At 49.3% G+C, this 21,473-nt stretch overlaps 12 protein-coding genes across 12 annotated transcripts; 6 read left to right on the top strand and 6 right to left on the bottom strand.

Moving 5' to 3' along the window:
* Positions 1-543: 543 nt before the first annotated feature.
* Positions 544-1,405, top strand: BKA55DRAFT_502479 (phosphoribosyltransferase-like protein; the record flags this gene model as incomplete). The annotated part of the gene is made up of 3 exons (XM_046186923.1): positions 544-576; positions 769-1,194; positions 1,244-1,405. The coding sequence occupies 3 exons, from the start codon at positions 544-546 to the stop codon at positions 1,403-1,405; spliced, it is 621 nt and encodes a 206-aa protein (XP_046054196.1).
* Positions 1,406-1,618: 213 nt separating this feature from the next.
* On the bottom strand, positions 1,619-2,869 carry BKA55DRAFT_685927 (uncharacterized protein; the record flags this gene model as incomplete). The annotated part of the gene is made up of 1 exon (XM_046198870.1): positions 1,619-2,869. The coding sequence occupies one exon, from the start codon at positions 2,867-2,869 to the stop codon at positions 1,619-1,621; it is 1,251 nt and encodes a 416-aa protein (XP_046054195.1).
* A 335-nt stretch (positions 2,870-3,204) lies between these two features.
* Positions 3,205-3,882, bottom strand: BKA55DRAFT_685926 (oxidoreductase-like protein; the record flags this gene model as incomplete). The annotated part of the gene is made up of 1 exon (XM_046198869.1): positions 3,205-3,882. One exon carries the CDS (start codon positions 3,880-3,882, stop codon positions 3,205-3,207), a length of 678 nt encoding a protein of 225 aa, XP_046054194.1.
* A 773-nt stretch (positions 3,883-4,655) lies between these two features.
* BKA55DRAFT_535386 (uncharacterized protein) lies at positions 4,656-7,073 on the top strand (the record flags this gene model as incomplete). Its single annotated transcript, XM_046189702.1, has 2 exons — positions 4,656-6,888; positions 6,943-7,073. 2 exons carry the CDS (start codon positions 4,656-4,658, stop codon positions 7,071-7,073), a joined length of 2,364 nt encoding a protein of 787 aa, XP_046054193.1.
* An 18-nt stretch (positions 7,074-7,091) lies between these two features.
* Positions 7,092-7,739, bottom strand: BKA55DRAFT_251880 (dolichol-phosphate mannosyltransferase subunit 3). The gene is made up of 3 exons (XM_046185364.1): positions 7,603-7,739; positions 7,486-7,554; positions 7,092-7,415 (listed from the first exon to the last, which is right to left on the bottom strand). Exons 1-3 carry the CDS (start codon positions 7,648-7,650, stop codon positions 7,254-7,256), a joined length of 279 nt encoding a protein of 92 aa, XP_046054192.1. The 5' UTR covers positions 7,651-7,739; the 3' UTR covers positions 7,092-7,253.
* Positions 7,740-7,996: 257 nt separating this feature from the next.
* On the bottom strand, positions 7,997-8,795 carry BKA55DRAFT_590739 (uncharacterized protein; the record flags this gene model as incomplete). The annotated part of the gene is made up of 2 exons (XM_046195138.1): positions 7,997-8,584; positions 8,616-8,795. The coding sequence occupies 2 exons, from the start codon at positions 8,793-8,795 to the stop codon at positions 7,997-7,999; spliced, it is 768 nt and encodes a 255-aa protein (XP_046054191.1).
* A 544-nt stretch (positions 8,796-9,339) lies between these two features.
* BKA55DRAFT_590738 (carbon-nitrogen hydrolase) lies at positions 9,340-10,438 on the top strand (the record flags this gene model as incomplete). The annotated part of the gene is made up of 2 exons (XM_046195137.1): positions 9,340-9,495; positions 9,563-10,438. The coding sequence occupies 2 exons, from the start codon at positions 9,340-9,342 to the stop codon at positions 10,436-10,438; spliced, it is 1,032 nt and encodes a 343-aa protein (XP_046054190.1).
* Positions 10,439-10,670: 232 nt separating this feature from the next.
* BKA55DRAFT_685921 (uncharacterized protein) lies at positions 10,671-11,144 on the top strand (the record flags this gene model as incomplete). The annotated part of the gene is made up of 1 exon (XM_046198868.1): positions 10,671-11,144. One exon carries the CDS (start codon positions 10,671-10,673, stop codon positions 11,142-11,144), a length of 474 nt encoding a protein of 157 aa, XP_046054189.1.
* Positions 11,145-12,361: 1,217 nt separating this feature from the next.
* Positions 12,362-15,715, top strand: BKA55DRAFT_685920 (uncharacterized protein; the record flags this gene model as incomplete). Its single annotated transcript, XM_046198867.1, has 6 exons — positions 12,362-12,701; positions 12,758-13,891; positions 13,938-14,515; positions 14,572-14,828; positions 14,880-15,214; positions 15,267-15,715. 6 exons carry the CDS (start codon positions 12,362-12,364, stop codon positions 15,713-15,715), a joined length of 3,093 nt encoding a protein of 1,030 aa, XP_046054188.1.
* A 701-nt stretch (positions 15,716-16,416) lies between these two features.
* On the top strand, positions 16,417-17,568 carry BKA55DRAFT_559038 (HotDog domain-containing protein). Its single transcript, XM_046191904.1, has 7 exons — positions 16,417-16,657; positions 16,766-16,806; positions 16,880-16,895; positions 16,945-17,010; positions 17,059-17,173; positions 17,218-17,362; positions 17,415-17,568. Exons 1-7 carry the CDS (start codon positions 16,613-16,615, stop codon positions 17,482-17,484), a joined length of 498 nt encoding a protein of 165 aa, XP_046054187.1. The 5' UTR covers positions 16,417-16,612; the 3' UTR covers positions 17,485-17,568.
* An 83-nt stretch (positions 17,569-17,651) lies between these two features.
* BKA55DRAFT_535381 (uncharacterized protein) lies at positions 17,652-18,949 on the bottom strand (the record flags this gene model as incomplete). Its single annotated transcript, XM_046189701.1, has 2 exons — positions 17,652-18,720; positions 18,780-18,949. 2 exons carry the CDS (start codon positions 18,947-18,949, stop codon positions 17,652-17,654), a joined length of 1,239 nt encoding a protein of 412 aa, XP_046054186.1.
* Positions 18,950-19,765: 816 nt separating this feature from the next.
* On the bottom strand, positions 19,766-21,054 carry BKA55DRAFT_559032 (uncharacterized protein). Its single transcript, XM_046191903.1, has 3 exons — positions 20,763-21,054; positions 20,362-20,715; positions 19,766-20,329 (listed from the first exon to the last, which is right to left on the bottom strand). Exons 1-3 carry the CDS (start codon positions 21,020-21,022, stop codon positions 20,233-20,235), a joined length of 711 nt encoding a protein of 236 aa, XP_046054185.1. The 5' UTR covers positions 21,023-21,054; the 3' UTR covers positions 19,766-20,232.
* Between the last annotated feature and the right edge of the window lie 419 nt (positions 21,055-21,473).

Below are 21,473 nucleotides of genomic sequence, written 5' to 3'. Positions count from 1 at the left end.
AAGCCAGAACGCACCGGATTTGGGTATTTAATGGACCATCGATCAAGTATATAAAGGGCATGGTCTGAAGCCAAGGTGAAATAAATACATAAAGTTGTTTCTACAATCACAAAAACAACCAACTTACAGGTTTGGCTTCCAGGCAACAAGTGCTTGGGCCCTGAAGCTCCCTTCTCTCCTCGAGATATTTTTAGTATAGAGATAACATGCGACTCATCTTCGTCCTTGTCGCTATTGTATATATTTACGAAAACTCTTGGTTTCTCGGATGTAATAAGGTCTTTTTTAAGCATCGGCGGACTCCGAATATTATAGTGGATCCCCCGGCGCTGATGTGGAGAGGTCAAAAAAATTGCCTGAAGATCCTAAATTCTTGCAGGCGCGGTTGCCTCGGCCCTACTTTTTTTTTCTTTTCCTTCTTTTTTCTCTCTTTCCTTCTTCCTCTTGGGCATTAATATCTCCTCATCTGTCCCCGTCGCGACTCTTTCATTTCATTCTTCTATATACTAGATATTCTACGTGCGACGTATAAATACCGCAAAAATGGTCGAGAAGCTCTACGTCACATACAACGATGTAAGGACAATTTACCCCGCCACCCCGCCTTGATGATGGATTGTGATGTGCATCATGAAAAGTCCTATGAGACAGTACTACGAGCTTGATGGAACCCTGTTCGCTGGCCTTGGGACAACTATAGCGCATACGCTACCATCACCAGCTATGGCACAAGATACACCAAAGTTCAGTTGCTGACAGCTACTCTAGGTGCACAAGATGTGCCAAAAGTCCGCTGAGAAGCTTCTCGCCGACTTCCAGCCCCAGCTTCTGATCGCCATCGGTGGCGGTGGTTACGTTCCCGCTCGAATCCTCCGATCTTTCCTCAAGAAGGCTGGCTCTCCCAACATTCCCATCCAGGCCATCGGTCTCTCCCTCTACGAGTCTCTCGGCAACGATGAAGTCGAGGAACCCGGCACCAAGGTCACCCGAACACAGTGGCTCGACTTGACTGCTCTCGGCGAGATGGAGAACCTCGTCGGAAAGCGGATCCTTATCGTTGATGAGGTCGACGATACCCGAACAACCCTCGAGTACGCTGTTAAGGAGCTTGAGAAGGATGTTGAGATTGCTCGTCAGCGCATGGGCGAGGGTGCTCCTGCTCCCAAGACTGAGTTTAGCATCTTTGTCCTCCACGTATGTGTCACAGTACCTAGAATCGAAGTTTCCACTAACAGCTTCGTAGAACAAGGACAAGCCCAAGAAGGGAAAGCTCCCCCATGATATGCTTGCCACCCGTTACTCCGCTGCCGAGACCGTCGGCGACGTCTGGATCAACTACCCCTGGGAGGCCATCGACATCGACGAGCATGACAAGAACGCCAGCCTGCAGACCAAGAGCAACTAAATATTTTCTGAGAATTTGGAGTTGGGAAAATGGCGCACAGATTTAAACGAGATATCATAAACATGATGAATGAGATTCCTGAACTATCGGTTCAAAAGATTACCTATACAATGTTCCTGTCCAAAAAGGACCATAAGCAATCCCGAACCAGCTTGAACTCAAGTGCGATGAACTTTTGCGCCTGCTAACATCCAATATACTAGATGCTCGATTCTATGTCTCTTTCTTCCTCCAGAGATTCAGGTTCATTGCTTTCAATTTATCCTGGAACTTGTCTATAGCTGGGGTCATGTGAGTCAGCTTGCGGATGAAACGAATCGGGTAGTCCTTGATATATTCCGTCGAGTCCTGTGCCAAGATCCTCTCACTTGCTAGAGCGTACGCTATGGTGAAGCTCTTGTAAGCACACATCGCTTGGTCATATTGTTCTAAAACGGCATGATTTCGGGATGATGGAGATCGTGGCCATGCGGAATTGTTATAAACAGCTTTGGCCATCGCTTGTGTTTCGTCTTGACCTGGTTGCAGAGGCTTGCAGTCGCCAAAGTTGGTCATCCACAGCCTCACGCGCTTTCTTTCGTCAGGTGCGAGGTAGAACTTGACACCGGTTGCATCTAACCTGCAATCCCAGTGGAGAATTGCAAGAGCTATACCCATCTGTTCACACCATGTTTCCAGGGGTCCGTCTGCCTCGCGCATGAGCTGATCGAGATACACGGGGCGAGAAAGGAGTCTTGTGCTTGTGGCTTCTTCTGGAGTAGATGTCTTGCCTAGGTGAACTCGAAACCTGACATTTGACAGGTTTGAATCATTCTTGACTGACTCGCGAATATTGAGATCAAGAGATGTATCGACAAGAGCGCGGACGTGGACTGGGTGCATAGGTGGAATGAATTCGGTAACGTATCCTGTGGTTGCAAGATCTTGTCCTTCATGATCACGCTGGATGATCTCTGACTCGAAATCCGGGATGCTGAGCATAGAAGGCCCATCGTAAAGCTTGGGACGATGTCTCGCTTTTGCGCTTGTTTGTGACGCATCATCATCAGGCAGCTCATAAAAGTCCCGTGTCGCTACGTCCCATGAGAGACGCATTTTCCAGAGGACCGAAATGTGGTTTTGCATCTCCTTTGCGATATCTTTGGGAGAACTGGATATTTTGGCGGCATACTTTCTACATCCGACTTGGACTGTGTGTATGTTCGTGTCTTTGTTGGAGGGTAGCTTTGTGACTTGGTATTCTGCTGGAGATCTCAGTGTCCAGTTGATCCAGTAGATGCCGCCGGTGTAAGAAGCGAGTTTGTCGAGGGGACAGTCCCACTCTGTGCTGAGAGTGTATTCGCCGTCTCGATTTTGTTTGTCAGTCGTGTTGGTCACTGGTGTGGATAGGGTCACGACATGAGGCAGACGGTTCTTGGAGGTGAGCTCCATGGTGTTATCGGGAGTGTCTCTTTCGTCACCCATGATGAAAGGAGTTATTGCGACTTCGTGATGGAATAAGCTGCTCGCGTTTTGAGGCGGGTGACTTTGGGGTGAGTGTAAGTCGCAGGCGAAGAATAACATGTTCAGGTCCAGAAGAATTGAGCATAGAAACGGACAGGCGCAAGTCTTATATACCAAATTCAAAGCTTGCGATACCAAAGTTCTCCCATCTCAAAAGTTTATAATACAGATGTTCATGTCTATAGTCTAATCATCAACTCTATCATCCCAAAGCCCCAATAAGTAAAATGCAAAACAGGGTATAAGCTTTTTCACCATGACTCAACCCAGATAACCTTTCTTAACTCACGCTCCACTCAGCTCTCTTTGGTCCTTTCGCTCTCGTGCCTCTTCTTCAGAAGTTTCTCCGTCTTCATAAACTCTCGAATGCCAACTGGCAAATCGGCATACAACTCCTCATCCCAAAAGTCCTTCGCAATCTTGGCCTTCCCAACCTCTGGCGCAACCCAAATCGACTCTGATCCTCCCCCGTCCGAATCCATAGACCCCTCGTGTTTTCTTAGCGCAGCTTGTGCTTCTGCGTTCTTGAGCTGCCACTCCTCCAGCTCATCGCGATATTGATCATAGACGCAGTTTACACAGCCGCTCATGCAGCAATTATCCGGCTCAACCGGTTTAGGCGGCACGAGAACACCGGCGATATACGTCGCTTTTGCTTTTCGCGCTGCTAGGCGTTCGTCTTTTTCCGCGGAGCCGAATAAGCGTGAGCCGAAGACTAGGCGTGCTTTTTCTTCTGGTGTTTGGACAGCGGTTTTGGTGGGGAATTCGGATTGGACTGAGGGATCTGCTGTTTTTGGGGGGACTTCTGGTTTGTCGATTGGAGTCTGTGACGGGTTGTTGAGAATTATTTCGTAGTATGGACCGAGGGAATTGCGTTGCGGCCAGTCTTCGTTGCGGTTTGGTGCGGCGCTGACGATGCTTCGTGAGGGTATTAAGGGTCGTAACCGAGGTAGTAATCTGGATGATAATGACATTTTGAGATTTGGCGATGTTAATTGAGAATTATAGTGGGAGTTAAAGGGGGAGTTTCGGTGTTGAAGGGAGGAGGAGTGGCGGGCGAAAAAAAGTGAAGAAGTTGGGTTGGTAATACAAATAGCGAGAGCCGAGAAACTTGGTGTTGAGGGTCGGAAGTCCGTCATTTTTGCCTCGGACGTCATCGGCTGGGGTGAAGCTAGCGAAAACTGGGGTGTGTGGGGGCGGAATGAAACCTCTTAAAACGAAAGACAAGATTGTATTTGATAATTTGGACTCAGTATAATCTCAGAGGATGGCATCCTGTACGTGGATCTAGTTCTCACAATTAGGAGTAGACACGTGGTTATGCAGTTTGCACCATGATGACTCGAAGGCCCCTAGGCGCTCGCAACGATTGAAGAGGCACGTGATTCTTTAAGATGTTGGGTTGTTGATTCACCTGGGGCAGTTGCTGGCTATGCTTTCATTATCAGTCAAGGCTTCTTTGGATCTGAGTATACAAATGCAACCTTGATGGTTCCGTTTCTGACCTTTCTGCAGTGAGCTTGCAGCCCTCAGAGGTCTTTGGAAGACGTTTGTGTAACCTCAATCCACATTGGCATCGCGAAAACAATTTGCCCGTTTCGGTAAGCGGTGAGGCCCACTTCCACAGACGCGACAGGGTCATCCAAAGTAAACACGAACCAATGCGACCACCAATTATCGACAAGACAATCCAACATCGCCAAATGTTATAACCAAGTTCTCTTAGTTCGCACAGAAATCACATACAATGGAGGGATCTGCGCCAAAGCGACGGCGTACATCGCCGCGCACTTCTCTCAACATCGGCGCATCTGAAGAACCCGCGTCACCGCAAAGACGACGTCCCTCATACGCATCACCAACCAAAGCAAGCATGTCACGAAATAATCCCGATGCTTTTGAGCGCCGAAGATCAAGATCGCCACAGAAATTACCAAGTGCTAGAGCTTCAGGCCAATTCACTTTTGATAGTCCTTCTGAAGCTCTGGCAGCGCGCTTGGCGACGAGTAGGATTGTTAGCGATGCTCCTACGCCTACGCGCCCTGAGGAAATGACGCCTAGGTCGATCAGACGTGTGGGAGGGGGAATGGCTTCCGCTGCGAGGAGGACGCCGTCCAGGGCGAGTGCGAGAGCGGAGGATGATGAGTTTAATCCTTTTCGGGGGAAGGTTTTGAGAAGATCGCCGCAGGCTGGGATTAGGATGGATCTTGATGCGCCTTCTGCTTCGTTGCCGCAGCCTGAGTTGCCGCCTGCGATTGAAGCGAGTTCACCTCCTGCGCCGCCTGCTTCTATGCCGGAACCCCAGCTTGGATTGCCTTCACATGAGCCTATGGTGGAGCCTGAGGAGAACACTCCTATTCAGTCTGAGGAACTTGCGCCTGCGGAGGAGACGTCGCCAGCGAAATCCGCATCGCCAGCTGGAAGTCCGTCACCAGCACGGTCGTTTTCTTCATATAATCTTGAGATCCCGGCTCGGTCTTCATCTCCGACCAGGTCGCCAGAGCCAGAAGTGGGAGAAGAACCAGAGGAAGATCCAGAACCGGAGTCTGAGCAAGAATCAGAGCCAGAACCGGATGACGAGCCTGAGCCTGATCCCGAACCAGAACGAGACTCCCCAAGTCCACCACCACCTTTACCAGATTTCTCATCCTCGCCCCCGCCAGCATCAATGCCACCACCGAGAATACCACCATTGGTTCAACCCAATTCACAAGACGCTGCTCCATCCGCTTCACAGCCAGTACCCAGACTACCAGCACGCGATACAGGACCACGAAAGAGCTTCCAGAACAGTCCTGTCCGATTCCGCGAGTTTTCACAACAACGAGACTCACCATTAGCCAAACCACCATCGCGTCTGTTGGAGAAGCCAAGGAAGAGTTTCGCTCAAGCCGGATCAGCGCTCAGAGAGCAACCACCTGCTCAAGCCAGCGCTCCAGAGGTTAGACAGACTCGGGCCTTTGATCCAGATGCGGAGAAGAAGAAGGAGCGGGATAGGATTCAGAGGGAGATCGAGGACTTGAAGAAGGACATTGAAATTGCGCGAAAAGAGAACGAGCGCATTCGTTTGATGCAACAGTCTGGTCGCACCCTTGCACCGACAAATCCAGACGAGGTCATCAGCCTAATCGAGCGCCACCTGCTGTCTACTGGTACAGAACCACCCCAAACAGCATCACAGCAGTTGTTACAAGCGGCGCTGAATCCCGCTGCCCTTTTGCCTTTCAGCAAGCCTACAGCCCCAGCCTCCCGACCATCAGTTGAAGAAAAGCAGCCTGATATCAAGTCACACCACCCTGTTGTCATGACAGCGACAGAGGAGTTGCCCTATCTTGAACTTTTCACTCCATTCTCAATGACATCCAACACCTCCATCCTACCAGAGGCTGACGGAGAACCATTGAGGCAACATTACTCCATTACACTTCGATCTCGCGAGATACCGGGAATCTTTACAGCCAAGATTGAGATGACAGTCAATGCGACAGAGCTTACGGTTCTTGACCTCGACGTCACAGCCTTGGAACCAGCTGCAAAGTCTGAGCTCGGTCCTTTCATTCAAAAGATATGCACAGGCGACTGCAACCGTTCTATGCAACGCAATATCGGCATCCTGTCGTGGGCCATGGGTGAGTGGCTTCGAGTTGCGATCGATAGAGCAGGCTTTTGGTGCCAATTGGAACAAAGTCTAGGCTCAAAGGACGGTGTATCAGAGACTGCAGTTCGAATGCGCTCAAAGAAATACAGACGTAGGAGGGAAAGTGGTGAGGACTCGGATGAGGACGAGCCAACAAACCTGGAATCTGTCAAGAAAGCAGACCTCATCCGCTATTTGGGCCAGCAACACTTCGACATATCAATTCCGTACGGTGATGCAGAGGAGTCAGGCACAACGGTACGCCTTGAATGGAAGACCGAGTTTGACTGGACTGGAGAAGCGCAAACCAGACTCTCAGTCTTGGTTGGCGCCCCAGGGAAATGTAAGTACATGCACAACTCCCATGATCTGAACAATTACTAAAAAAACATCACAGGGCACCAAACAGACGAACGAGGATCACTTGCAAAGATCCCCAAACTTTTCGAAGAACTTGTACACGGACACGAAGAACCCGAAACAGCTGTACGAACAATTGTAGCACTCATTGCCGGCGAGCAATCATGATAGAGTCCATATAGATGACAAACCTCACAAGCATAGGCGTATGATGTGTAGAATTCCTCTGCGCAGGTCGCACGAACAAGATACCAGATTATTGTAATTAAAGTTTTGTAACCTCATCTACCATTCCCCCCATTGCCCCTTCTATAGCCGTTTAGATCATCGTGTGTGTTTTTCGCCAATTTAGTCGACAGTAACGCCGAGCTGTCGGAGCTCAACCTTGGCCTGCTCAATCTCCGCCGTGAGCTCCTTGTGTGCGTTGGGGACGTCGTTGAAGGTGAGGATGCCGAAGCCGAGACGGAAGAGGAGATATGCGCCGAAGGAGACGAGGGCCCAGAAGGGGAGCTACAGTATCGTAGGTTAGATAATTGACCGTAGAGAAGTTTGGAGTAGTTGTTTTGGGGGGTTGACGTACCACGGGGACGATCTGCTCCTGGATCAGAGGAGGAAGAGGGATGAGCTCAAGGAAGAGCGCAAGGTAGAGCTGTACAGCGTTAGTTCAATTCTACCCAGACATTCAGTCAAAACATACAGAAGAAACCAAAAGGGCGAGAGAAATGGTCTGCTGAGCGCGAGTCATCTTGACGGTTTTTTAAGGAGCGTGATGTTTGAATGAGCGCGGGGGAGAGACTGTGATGGTATCGTGGTGCTTGAGGAGACGTGTCAGGGGTGCGCGTTGTTGGAAATGCTTGGATGACTAAGATAGGTTAAGTAAGCAGCTGGAGACCCCAACCTAAGTCCCCACCCAGCAAAGCCAAGCAATAAGTAATGTTACAACTTATTGTTTTCTTAGTAGAGTACTACAAAATATATAAATATATATATATTTGACAAGTCTTTATTAATATTATTATTAAAAATACTTTTGATTATTTTTATATTAATTATAGTTGAGTCCCACGAGGCCGACCAACAAGTAGTAGGCCTTATTTCAGTTCTCCAGTCGCTCCCCGCCGAGTTTCCTCAGTTAACTCGGCTGGTAATGACAACAACTCGTCTCTGGCCAGCGACTCATTAATGTCCTCGGCATGTTCAAAATCAACCAAGCGCACGCCGCTTCCAGAAACCCGGTCAACAAGGAAGTTGTACCGATTCACGTCCCCATGGATCAGCCCAAGGTCATGATGCAGTCGGCGAAGCAGTGTCTCGCAGTGATCCAGATCGTTGATACAAGCTGACTCTCCGTCTACTTTTTCCAGTAGAAGACCCATGATTCTACCATTCTCGGTCAGATGAGCGAGTAATTTAGGTGCAATGGGTGATTCATTTGGATTCTGGCTGTGATCATCTGCCAAGAGCGAATACGCCCACGTTTCACGTTCAATTCTGCGTATCTCCCATTCGAAGCAGGCAATTTTGTCGATGGCAGGTACATCATCATATTGGACCTCATGCACTCCAGAGCGAAAACGCCCCGTACTCTTCAGGGTCAAGACGTCCACATGCTGTTCATGCCAGGCTGTGCGGATCTCGGGCAGCGGGTCCATAGAGATGACCGACGTGAGGGAGCCATTCTCGTCCCGCGAGATGGCCATGGTAGTCCACTGCGAGTCGGGAAGGTCTGGAAGGTTGGGAATATGGCCGACACATGGTATCATCGTCCAATGTGCCGACCGAGATCGTTAGGTAGCGGACTCTCAGGCCGGTGCGAAGACGATAGTGTCCATCTTCATGGATTATTTCTTGAGAGAGAATTTCCATGTCTGATTTTGGCAGCATTGCCATGGTAGACTTGACGAATAGCTCTCTTTCTGCTGCCGTTCTGTGACGATAGCTTCATCAGGTCAAGTGGTCTGGAGAAGAGCGCGCGCTTCCATCCGCAGGTGGAATGCCAATCAATACGCGCGCAGGTATGAGCTGAAACTCACTAATAATAACCGCTAGCGGAATGGTTCTGTAAGCGCTGATGGGTCGAAACCGAGTCACTTTGCAACCAAAGGGGGGCATATGAAAGAGATAAGCGCCAATGTAACTCCAAGAGTTGCACACTCTGTATCTAGCAAACAAATATGGATATCAAAGTCCCAGGCAAGTCCTCTGGGAATTTTCATTATGTCCAGAATTATATGTATATATAACTAATACCTGCTCACTCAGTTATTCTCTCGGGTAAGAGTCAACATCTATTTAACAAAGTCCATACTAACATTCAAATAGACTAAAGCTCTGGAAAGTTCCCCTGATTTCATCATTCGCCTCAACGCATTGACTTACAATTTGCGGCGCTCTGTGTCGTTTGTAATTTGGTATCTTAAGTCCCTAGCCTTCCATGGATTACAAAGTCGTCGTCGCGGCGGTACACGCCGCGCCCGTTTTTATGAACAAGGCCGCTACTACTGACAAGGTCATCAACTTGATTGAGCAAGCGGGCAAGGAGAACATCGAGCTCCTAGTCTTTCCTGAGACATTTATTCCTGGATATCCGGTATGCCACTTCATTATTTGCCCTCAGTCTCAAACAGTGCTGCAATGGCATAACTAACATGGCCAAGTATTGGATTGAGTGCTACCCGCCCCTCCAACAAGTAGGGGCCCTTGCCAAATATGCCGATGAGAGTGTCGTTGTCCAAGACGGCGACGAAATCGCACGGATCTCGGCTGCCTGCCGCCGCACTGGTGTAGCCATTAGCCTCGGTATCTCGGAGCGCATTGCTCGAGGATACACGCTCTTCAATTCTCAAGTCAATATTGATGCAAATGGCACCTTGCTGGGTGTGCACCGCAAGCTACAGCCAACATATGTTGAGCGTTCTGTTTGGGCGCAAGGTGGTGGTCATACTCTACGAACATACAGGCTGACAGCATCGGGACGGCCTTTCAACCTTGGCGGTCTTTGTTGTTGGGAACATACCATGAACGGCGCGCGCCAGGCGCTGATCACTCAGCACGAACATATCCACGCCGGTGCCTGGCCGGCCTTGTCTACCATGGCTGGGTTCGACACCGTGGCTGATTCTCAAATTGAGGCTTTGATGAAGGCGCATGCCCTCACGGCTCAGGTTTTTGTCATCGCCGCGTCTAACTATGTTGATGATACTTGTCTCGAGTGGATGGAGAAGAATCTAGGCAAGCAGGAGTTTGTCAAGGCGGGCGGGGGCTGGTCTGCTGTTATTCACCCATTTTGCTCATTTCTTGCTGGGCCACATACTGGTGCTGAAGATAAGCTTGTCAAGGCTGAGGTGGATCTATCACAACTTGGGCAGGTCAAGGTTTGGATAGATGCTGTTGGCCATTATCAACGTCCGGAAATCCTCAAGTTCAGCTTTGACAACCAGCCTCTGTGGGCAGATGAAATAGCAGCACCTGGGAGACCTTCACCTGTTGAGAACAGTCCTGAAGAGGAATTAGTGCCAAAGACGGATTGTTAAAAGGGTGTGTAGCAATTGTTAGTAAGGGAACCTTTGGCTTTCGTTCCCTATTCAGTCCCTACCCCGTCTTCCTCGTAGTGAGGAATGGACCGTAGCCCGCATCTCGAGAGACGAAACTAGAGGCGACTTGAAAACTTCCATCTCGAACCGAGCACTAGCTGGCGTCAGGTGTCGATGTCATCATACTCAGGTTGGTTGCCTTGAGTTGGAGAAGACCAAACAGTTCACGGCAATGGCTTTCGAAGCCATCTCACATTCGATCCTTCCAGTCACCCTCCCATCACCAGCCACCATAATCGCCAAAATAGCACGTTTCGAATGGGAGCTGCCTCATATTGAACAGGAAGCAGGAGCATATCAGTTGCTTGAGGGTCCCGGGCTGGCCCCGCGCTTCCTCGGCCATGAGAATGGGCGCATCATGGGGCTTCTCATGGAGAAAATAGAGGGACGCTCTGCCTCCTTCCAGGATCTGAGCATCTGCAAAACAGCTCTAGGGAAACTTCACGAATTAGGACATGCACATGGGGATGTGAATCGACACAACTTTCTCGTCACGGAAGAGGGCGTAAAACTACTCGACTTTGAATGCCTCCTGGAGAATGCTAGCCCAAAGTCAATGCGTGGGGAGTTGGAGAGTTTACGTGCCGAATTAGTTAACGAGTCAGGACGCGGTGGAGGTTTTATTCTTCAGGGTGGTAGCAATTGATATGTCTGATTTGACCTGGTCACGGTATTTGTCGGGTGAAAGCTTGGGTTAGGAATTAGGTGGGTTAGATAAGCGAACCCACCTCAGCCTCAACACCATGATTTTTGGATGGGACATCGTGGGTTGATGGGTACATACGACCATAGCTCGTGGAGAATACGGGGTCCCGTCCGCTCCCCCAGAGTCAAGCCGCGAAGCGCTGGATTAGTAGTTGGGTCGGTGACGACCAGCGAATACCTGGTGTTGTATGTCTTTTGGTGTTTGGACCTTTTTGTTTCAACAATAAAGACCTGGTAGGAGTGAAGGTATTGTCAAGGCAACAATGGTTACACCAGATAAGTTGAATGAATAGCCTCTTTTTTGTGATCCGCACACTGAAAGAGTTCACTTGCCTTGCTGCACTATTGTTGTCATGGCCTACAAGATCAAGCAGAAGTACCCCTTTCCGATGGCTCTATCATTTGACGGCGACTGAATCTAAGTTGTAGTTCACAATATCTCTGTCAGTAGAGTGAGACTGCTCATGTTATAAGATGCAAGGAATCAATGCGCACGGAAGTCGATTCAACTAAGGGTACTGTTTTGTCAGTAAGGGTATAAAGTAATGGAACTGAGGTTTATAGGCAGGCTGGGATGACCGTTTCCTACGCCATATAATAGTTGAATATTGATTTCGAACTTGAGCTTGTTAAAGTGGCTGCCTGGTCCCTATACTCAACCGAATGCATTGGGAATTGACAGTGATTCACTCCCTCAACGCGAGCGAAGCTGGCCATTCTTTCAAACCAACCTTTCTAATCTCATCTCTCATTTTCATTAGGTTGACTTCTCTCCTCCAACCCAAGTCACCCCCAGAGTAATTCTCTCCTTCATCCAACACTTTCTCAAAACAACACTCTGCATCGCCAGTCATCCAGCATTCGAGGACTGTCATCATTCAAGGTAATATCATTCCTCTTACAATATTTGCCAATATTAACCCTTCTGTCTCGTCCCAGCTGTCTCTTCATCCCATCGCCACTTGCCTCTCATCCCACATTCATCCTTCTCTTGCATCATCCTTCTCCTTTCATCCTCCACGTTCCTCTATCATCATCCCCCCTTCTGCATCACACACCTCGTTCTGTTACTCAAGAACTTCTATTCTTATGTTTAGCCACGTTCACAATCGGCTGTTGACATTTACTCCAGAAGACCTTCCCATCTCTCCCTGCATCATGGATACAACCCTGGCGGCAGAGCAGCCTCCGTGCGTGAAGCGTGAGCGCTCTCCAAGCCCAGTGCCCGGGGCGGAGATCCGCGACGTTAAGCGCCAGGCAGAGGCGACGTCTGCAGTCGTCCGCACACCCCCGGAGTTTCCCTGGCGAGCCTGCCAGCAGCTGAGCGGTGTCGAGCGACTTAAGATCAAAGAAAAGGCTGTCGAGCAGGCTGAGGTGGATTGCCAGAAGATCCGAAATGTCTTGGAAGTAGCCCTCTACCGACTGGCAAAGGATCCCGACACCAAAGACGCCGTCATGATGGGTCAAAACATCATCAAGGAGTGGCTCAAGGAACACGGTAAGCTCTTCGATCTGCCATGTCACCCTTTCGATAGCTTTCTAACTATTAGTCAGAAAACGTCTACAAGAAACACGAGGACCTTCAGATTCTAGTAGGTGTCGAAGGCCCTACCGGAGCCGGGAAATCGTCATTCCTCGGTTCACTGCTCCAAATCCCGGAGCTATTCCCATCTGGCCAGGAAGCTGCCGCGACCGCTGTCATTGGCAAAGTCTCTTGGAACGACTTGGATGATCCTGACTATGCTTTTCGGGCGAAGATCGTCCTCCGAAAGAAAGAAGACATTGAGAGCGATGTTGAGTCACTGCTTGTAGAACTCAACCGCTACTCGGACCTCTTGGCCAATAGGTTCGACGCACAGGATGACGAAGATGCACTCAGCCTTGCCGACGCGAAAACAGAGTCCAAGAACAAGATTGACTACGAACTACCCAAGATCAGAGCTGTCTGGGGCATCGAGAAACGCGATCTAGAGATCATGGCTAGTAGGTGCCCGGGAAAGCGATCCTACACCGACACCGTCCAGAGTATTCTGAGCAGGAACAAGCCAGCTCTGAACATGCTTGAGAAGGGCACCCTGAACGTCAACAGGCCAACCGCGAAGCAACTCTCTGCTTTGATCAAGCCGTATCTTGACTCCACCACAGTTCAAGTGGGATCAAGTGTCCGGTATGCGGTTTGGCCTCTCGTTGAGGAGGTTCATATCTACGCCAAATCAGATATTCTCAAACCTGGAATCACCCTTGTCGATCTCCCTGGGTGCGGCGATGCTACCACTAGTCGCTCCGAAGTTGCGCAAAAGTTCTCCAGTCAGCTGGATGTTCGAATGGTGGTTAGCCCCATCATCCGAGCGACAGATGAAAAGCAAGCGCAGGCGCTCATGCAAAGCGGATTTGATGAAGCACAGATGAGAATTCGTGGGAAGCTTGATGGAAATGGTTTTGGCGTGATCGTTTCCAAGATGGATGAGATTAAAGTTGATTCCTACATTGATGGCTGCGACGAACTCTGCGACAATCCGGAAATTCTTCAGAAGGAAGCCAGGAACGAGGAACTCAAGACCGAAAAGTTCACCCTCAAGTCTCAGAATGCAGCCTTGAAAGACAAGAAGAGGTACGCCGAAGCTTGGAAGAAGAAGGCACAGAAGCAATACCAGGTTGCCTTGAAGAAACATGAAGGGAAACTTCAAGGTAAGTTTATCACCTTACAAAGGCTCATGCTAACAACACACCACAGCGAACCCAGATGATAGTGACGAACAAGTCAAGAAACTCCGAGACATCATGGACATAAAGGTCCAGGAGTTCGAAGCAGCGGACAAAGCGCTTGATCAGCACCAGTTGCGCCAGGGCCAAATTGAGAACGAGATGGCGTACCTGAAGGACTGGCTTCATCATCGCGCCAGCCAGACTCGTAACAGACGAGTCAAGAAGCGCATGCGTGACGACTTTGCTACTCGACAGGCTGAGTATGACGATGTCGTCCCGGGCAAGAGATCTCAGCACCTCCAAGAGTATGTGCTTCCAATCTTTCCCGTATCAACCAAGGCCTTCTGGCAACTTCAAAACAGAGAAGGGCCATTGGAAGGATTTCCCAGTCTCAGGTTTACCGGGATCCCTTCTGCAGAGCAATGGTTGCATCGAGCCACGTTGAGCAAACGTGAGAAACACCTCGACGAAACTCTGGATGGTTACCAGAGCCTCATGACCATGATGAGAATCTACTCTCAAACAAGCGGCCAGGATGGAAATTTTGACTTTAGCAGGTCTGAGGTGGAGAGTGCAGTGGCTAAGACCCATCAAATCTTTGCTAAGGTAAGTTGTTCCCACGAAGAAGTTGTTCATTGGATATTTCATAACAATGTGTACAGGAGCTGTCTTCCAAGCTCACTAAAGCTTGCGACGAGATTCGAAAACTTGATCCTCTTGAGCACCGAGTACGCGCCATGAAGAAGTTCACGGCGGAGGCAAAGAAGATTGTTCTGCGATGGTCATACAAGTTCCCTGACGTTCTCACCAGCACCATAAAGATGCACTGGGCCACCTACTATGCCAACATCTGCCGTTATGGAGCAGAATACACAAGCTTCTCAACCCCGAGAGTAACCTATAACTGGATGAAAAGCCTGTGAGTATTCTCAGCGTGGAAAGCAACACGTTCGTTAACCAGACCGCATAGCGCCTCGCCTGTTCTGAAGACTCTTGGCAAGGATTGGGATTACAAGATGAACAAAAAACTGCCAAAGATCCGAATTCCCATGATGGCCGGATTCTCAAAGATTTGGAAGGAATATCTTGATACGCTCCAGCAAGACATCAGCAGCAAAGTGCCATCTCTTGGAGTGAGCTTCAACAGCATGAGGCCAATTCTCGACACTTCTCAGCGAGCGACGGAGAACAAAATTCGCAAGACTATCGACAACCTGTCTCAAAAGGCTTCCAGCGTCGCGTTTGATTCTGTCGAGTTTTTGACAGAAGAAATGCAGCCCACTTTTGAGGACTGCAAGGAGACTCGTAAGTTTTGCCATTGATCGGATATTGAACAGAAGATGACTGATGGATTCAGATGGCCGTGGTTCCTATCAGAGACGAAGAACGATCATCAACGAAAAGGTTGAGCAGGATGTAGAGCCTATGTGCAACGAGATGCTGAACCGTCTCGCCGATGGTCTTGATGAAAAGAAGGCCGAGGTCCCCGGTCAGCTGGTCCTCATTGCAGAGGAAGCCATCAAAGGCGTCAAGCAACAACTGTCCTTCCTGGTGAACAATCTGGTGGAGAACTCCGCAGATGGTTCTGAGATCAACACCCAGAAAACCGAGCTGCAGACGGAGATCCGCGAGTTAGTTGAAGCTTGGGAGGATGCATGGGCTGAGAAGGGAAACTACCCAGAGCACATCCTCGACCTGGATCTCAGCATTCCAGAGGAGATTCCGGCGCCCATCTTCGATGAGGACAATCAAGACGACATGGATCTTGATATCCTCGGTGACGAGGACTTTGAAGACGCGGTTTAAGTTCACTGTGAGCTTGGGGCGAACATTGCGGCGGTTAAAATTGGTGTTGGGTATGGGTGAACTAGGAAAATAGCTTCACGGGAGATCTAAAGAATGGTGGAAGGAACATTTGCTTCGGAATTCGCATGGCGAAAATGGCGCATTGAGATGAGATTTGAGATTGATGATACTCAACAATACCCCCAAATAGCACAGATCAGATTGACATATAACCAAATTGAAACTAACACACTATTGCTCTGTCACTCCCGTTCTCTGATCGCAACTCGTGCCCAACGCAGCAAGACTCTTTAAAGAATCCCGTAGAACTCCAATGGATACAGGAAAGAGAGGAGAGTGTATCGGCCGAATGAAAACCCAAGGTTTGATACCAGCCAACAGAGTGAAGCGATTTGGCCATTGTAGCACTCTAATTAGAGGGTGATGGCTACTAGATGATGAAATCAGGTTCATATCTCCACGTCCTTTCTTGAACCTCGCGCCTTGGAGCGACATCGGCGGCGAATTAGCCTGTCGAGGTCAAATCCTTTTGAGGCAGAGAAAGCTTGTGCGGGCGGGAGAAATACAACACCTCAGATGTGAATATTGAGATAGCCTTGACTTCAAAGCCTTCCTCCATCCTTTCATTCATGTGCAGGGCATTTATCAGCCAAGTATGGTAGGGGGTTCATTGTGAAGCTTGATTACGTCAATTTGGATGGTGGGGCCGTTCCGTTGGCGGGGGTCAATCATTACCCCGGAACTCGGTTAATCCATCTCGAACTCCGTACCCATATCTCGAGCTTCTTCTAACATCTCTCATACCACACGATAGACGTGACAGTACTCATTTTTCTTTAGATCTCATACCGCAGACACCGAAAGAACCACCAGAGATTGCTGATCTCGCCCGTCACAATGCCAAGAAAGCTCAAGCTCAATCCCACGCAATTCACACAGGCGGTGCGTACACCTAATGCACCTTGAGGCGCATGCGTTGCACAGCCAATTGCAATTCATGCGACTTATGTTTTCTCAAAGCTTGGCAGCTAACTCGTGGTTGTGTTCCAGGTCGTGCGCTCCTTTATGGCAGACTCCGGTCTCGAGCCTCGGTATGTACCCAAGCCACCGATGGAGACTCGGCATTTGACGACGAGATCCCGATACTGACTCTATTGTCTTCAGTCTTCTAGGGAAACACGTATTTACACTCAAATTCTGGACTTGAGAAGCGTATTGACATGCTGTAGTTCCGCGTCATCAGCGCCACGGAAGGCAAAGTTGACTTCGAGCTTGACATTCAAAAAGAACATACCGTCAGTCTCTCCCCTCATCACAAATGAGCTCTCACTTATCTCATCCAGAACCGCCTTCAAACACTCCATGGCGGTACTCTTGCCAGTCTCGTCGACCTCGGTGGCTCACTCGCAGTCGCCTCATCAGGCCGCTTCGCAACAGGCGTGTCAACTGACCTGAACGGTACGCAGCTTTCTCAATCGCGTATGACTTTGCTGACTTGACAGTGACATATCTGAGCCCCGGAGGCCGTCCGGGAGATGTTCTCAAGGGCACCGCCACTCTTGACAAGATTGGCAAGACGCTTGCTTTTACGCAGGTGACTTTCACCAATAGCAAGGGACAACTAGCTGCGCGAGGCAGCCATACAAAGCGAGTCTAACAATCAATCGTTCAAATGGAATCTGTATACTGACTGAACAAGATACGTAACGGGTACTATGGGTGAAGATGGCCCATTCGTTGCTCCAGCCGAGTTCTCGGACGTGGACTAGACGGTGTCACGGGGTGGTTGTAGACATTCTGTTGATGCAGTAGAAATGAGATGTACTAAATATCATAAAGTATAGAAGGGTGGTATCATATTTGTTAAGGTTGTCCAAATTCATTCACGCCCATTATCCTTGTCATAAACCGATTCATTATCTGTCCCAGTATGCCCCTAATGCTTCTCCGGGTAAGGCTGAGGTGATACCTGGGGAGGAGTACCGTCAGCCTGGTGGTTCAAGCCCAACGTCTCCTCATGAGGAGGTGGTGATCTGGACTGAGACACAGGAGATATAGCATCATAAGCGGCGTACTGAGGTTGTTGTGGTGCATAGTAACCATTTTGCTGCTGGGGCATTTGTTGTTGAGGACTCCATCCCTGAGGCATCTGCTGCTGTTCCGGCTGTGGGTAGTGCTGCTCTTGAGGCATAGGTACAGTGTTCTGTGCCTGAGGAGCGACCTGTCCATAACCCCAAGCCGTACGCTCTCCAGCCTCAACACCCTTCACGGGCTCCTGCTCCTGCTTCGACCAAATACCATTGTTCCTAGCACGACCAATAGCGAAGACCATACAGAGGACAATGAACTGTGGCCAAATGGCAAAGACGACTTCGAGGATGTAGTAAGCATCTTTATACTCAGGGTCGCGGAATGCACTGCTCAAATTGGTCCAGGCAGCTGTCGACGCCATATTGAACGTTGTGCGCATGAGCCAAACAACAGATGCGGCGATGAACATGATTGAGCACCAAGTGAGAGCATTCTCGCCCTTCGATTGCACCTTGATCATGATTGCTCGAGCAACGATAGCGAGAGAGATGACAAAGATCAGAACGCTGAAAGAAAAGCCGATCTGTCGAGATTTGGTGAAGCTATCCGCACCAACGCGAACATCGTTGAAGAATACTTCATAAATATATCGAATCCGAAGACCGAAGGCGGTTAAGGCGAGAATGAAGAGGATAGCTGCTGCGATGTATGAGAAAAGGCGGAGGATCTTGCCCTTTGGATCGGGGCGGCCTGTTTGGACCATGACGATGCCGGTGCCGAGACGGAGGAGGATGATCATGATGAGAATGTCGGTGACCATATCATAGATTAGAGCAAGGGTCACGAGGACTTGGACGGTGACTAGCAGGGTTTTCGAATAGTGGGAGTCAAAGTCACTGTCGATTCTCCCGCTGTAGTATAATTGAGAGTGCACGACTGAGACAACGTATGAGGCAAAGTCGAAGAAGGTATAGCTAAGATGCGTCAGTCATTCTGTTTCATCCAAATCAAGTAGGAGAGCATGAGTGCTTACCCTGAGAACACTAAAAGAGCCAACTTGAGGTACGTGAAAGCAGTTCTCGCGGGATCCTTCTTGCGACGGACGAGACAGAAACTGCAGAAGAATAGAACGACGGAAGGGATCCATGCCCCTAAGAAGACCATGGCCCCGTGGGCAATCCAAAATTTCTCAACTTCGTACATTGTGTCGTGTTTTGCAAGTTGTCGATGCTAAGAGTGTCTCGATGAATGTTCAGTCCTGTTGTGCTGAGGATGTGTATAAGTTACACAAAGATTCGTAAATCCCCGCCAAAAGTCGGAGAGACAACAACAGTGATGAGAAGTGTCAAAGCACACCACTAATAAAAAGTTAAAAAAGAGATCCAAGATATCAAGAAATCAGAAACACAAACAAGAGCGCCACTCCCTCATATTTAGTCTCAGATGTATCATCTACGCATCGTCCATCCCACCTCATCACAGTCGAGAGTTTTCAGGGCTGAAGCAATCAGCAACCTGCAGCTGAGCACAAACCAATAGGCGACCATCCCTGCTGCAGGGGTCCCGGCACTGCCTCTCCGGGCGTTTTAGCAGCGTCGCTATTGGCTTGGCATACATGAGCTTTGAAGCCTGCATGTGTTTTGTAATTTACCAAGGCTTCCTGAGCTGTGGTCAGGCTCTGATCGACATGTTTTTTGTTTAATGTTATTGATTTGAGAGGAAGTACAGAATGAGTTATTGAGATTGTTGCTCTGATGAAGAAGTGTTAACCGCCGACGTTGAAGAACTAAACTCTAAAAATCCCATTTATAGCACGATTCGGGTGGTCCACAATATTCGTAACCGCCCAGAGAATACGATGCGATGTGATGCTGGCGCAGAGTGTTACGTACGTCTCAGTCACTGGCCCAGCCGCAATAGCGGATTAAACGTGAATCGGCATTTCAGTGCCGCAATTGAACAAGTCTCAAAAGGGTAATGACCGTGCGAAATGCCTTACAAGAGCTTGCTTTGGCACTTGGTTCCAAGAGTGAGTAAACGAACGATGCATCTGGGGCTGAGCAGCTGCTGTCTTTTTCTAAGCACTCTATACGGATATGTCAGCACTGTACTCCGCACTAATGTAGTCCGATCTGAGCTCTGGTGATGAATCCTGAAACTTCATTCTTCCGCTGGGCCCAGGAGCTCGAAGATACAGAATGCATTCGAAGCGAGCAAGTCTTTTGATGGCACAATTGAGGTGGTATGCAGTCATTGTAACCCCCAACGGCAAAGCAGAAGCTAACAATTCAACTCTGACTTGTCCTTCCAGCCGAGCCCAACCTCGTCGCTGAGATGGCCTCACTGCCAAGACCGTCCGGCCATAACCTTTAAACTCAGCCACACTGACACTACCACGAGTCCAATCCGCAGCCTCAATCACAAAAACAACACCCAGCACAAAAAGATGATGGATATAAAGTAGTACATCAATTAGTCATCTAACCTCAGGAATTCCTTTGGGCATACAGAAAAGTCGGCATTATATCCGAAGCTGGAAAAAGATCCCTCGTCCCACTCTTCAACCAACAATTCCCCCCTTCGCTTCATAATTCTTCGCCATCTCTCTATTGAACGCAATACTATCACAAAGCGTAGCGTTTTCTTTCCCGCTGTTGACTGCGGTGTACATTGCGCATGCATGCATGCAGTCGAACGCGGTGTAGGCCAGTATAGGCGCTATATCGTTCCCTGGGTAGTCAAAGCCGCAGGTGTATGTAAACACGTAGCCGTTGGTGGTGGTGTAATCATCTTTGCCGTTTGATTTGGAACATGCGTCTGGGAGGGTGAGGTTTGTTACTTGGTCTGCTGGTTTGGGCTCGTAAAACTTTGACTCGGCGGTTTCTGTGGTGTCGCTTGCGCTGGCTGCGAGGGTTGGACAGGCGGAGGTTTGTCTCGCGGAGGCAGCAGAGGGTTCTGGAGTATGTGAACTGTAAATGTTAGCATTCTCTCAAATGCCATTTAGACTAGGTCGTACTTTTTGCATTGAGCCAGAGCTGATCCAACACCTCCTCCAACACCAGCTCCGACAATAATTGCAGTGACGATAGCAACAAGCGCACATAGACTCAATATGCTCAAACCGAAAGGACCTTTTCGTGCCTCGACGACCTGAACATAACCAGAGATTGGATCCTTTGAGTCCTGGTTATAAACACCATGCGGGCTGACTTCTGGTGCATGAGCTGCGCTGTCCGAGTAGACCTCGAGGCCTTCGTGATATCGTGACTCCGACATCCTCCAGATCAAACAGACGTTGTAAGGTGAGGGCTTCGCCGTCACGAGTCCAAGTTGGCGACGTGGGAAGATCAACTATTCAAACAAGGCCATTGTCGAACGGGATAAAGGCCCCGGCCTCGGGACCGAAGCAAAGCCAAGCCATGTCGACAAGCCGTCACGTCAAACCCTTGGTGTATCAACTCGCTTGCAGCATTTGAGTCACTTGGCGGTATATATCTAAAATGAAAGTGGCTTCTCAGATCCTGCAGGATCATTTTGGTTACATCGATAAAACCTTATGGATCTGTCAACCCATGCTCAACCAGGTTTCATGGGATGAGTACCCACGTGGACCCGGTAATTCGGCAGTTACATGTTAATTGTGGTAATCGCCGGGAAGCTTGGTATAAGACAAGATGAGACTTGGTCTGGAGCTTGGAAGGAATCTCAAACACTGGTCTGTGGAGAG

The sequence above is a fragment of the Fusarium redolens genome (assembly GCF_020744475.1).
Source record: "Fusarium redolens strain MPI-CAGE-AT-0023 chromosome Unknown BKA55scaffold_3, whole genome shotgun sequence".
Classification (NCBI taxonomy): domain Eukaryota; kingdom Fungi; phylum Ascomycota; class Sordariomycetes; order Hypocreales; family Nectriaceae; genus Fusarium; species Fusarium redolens.
This window is presented reverse-complemented; position numbering and strand designations above follow the sequence as displayed.

What these genes read in the sequence shown, in the direction of transcription:
- BKA55DRAFT_559038 (XM_046191904.1), top strand. Translation starts at nt 16,613, where the DNA reads ATGCCAAGAAAGCTCAAGCTCAATCCCACGCAATTCACACAGGCG. An exon ending in CCACGCAATTCACACAGGCG is followed by an intron (nt 16,658 to 16,765) that starts GTGCGTACACCT and finishes GTTGTGTTCCAG; the next exon opens with GTCGTGCGCTCCTTTATGGC. An exon ending in ACATTCAAAAAGAACATACC is followed by an intron (nt 17,011 to 17,058) that starts GTCAGTCTCTCC and finishes TATCTCATCCAG; the next exon opens with AACCGCCTTCAAACACTCCA.
- BKA55DRAFT_251880 (XM_046185364.1), bottom strand. Translation starts at nt 7,650, where the DNA reads ATGACTCGCGCTCAGCAGACCATTTCTCTCGCCCTTTTGGTTTCTTCT. An exon ending in TCGCCCTTTTGGTTTCTTCT is followed by an intron (nt 7,555 to 7,602) that starts GTATGTTTTGAC and finishes AACGCTGTACAG; the next exon opens with CTCTACCTTGCGCTCTTCCT. An exon ending in AGGAGCAGATCGTCCCCGTG is followed by an intron (nt 7,416 to 7,485) that starts GTACGTCAACCC and finishes ACGATACTGTAG; the next exon opens with CTCCCCTTCTGGGCCCTCGT.
- BKA55DRAFT_559032 (XM_046191903.1), bottom strand. Translation starts at nt 21,022, where the DNA reads ATGTCGGAGTCACGATATCACGAAGGCCTCGAGGTCTACTCGGACAGC. An exon ending in GCTCTGGCTCAATGCAAAAA is followed by an intron (nt 20,716 to 20,762) that starts GTACGACCTAGT and finishes TAACATTTACAG; the next exon opens with TTCACATACTCCAGAACCCT. An exon ending in ACGCTTTGTGATAGTATTGC is followed by an intron (nt 20,330 to 20,361) that starts GTTCAATAGAGA and finishes AGAATTATGAAG; the next exon opens with CGAAGGGGGGAATTGTTGGT.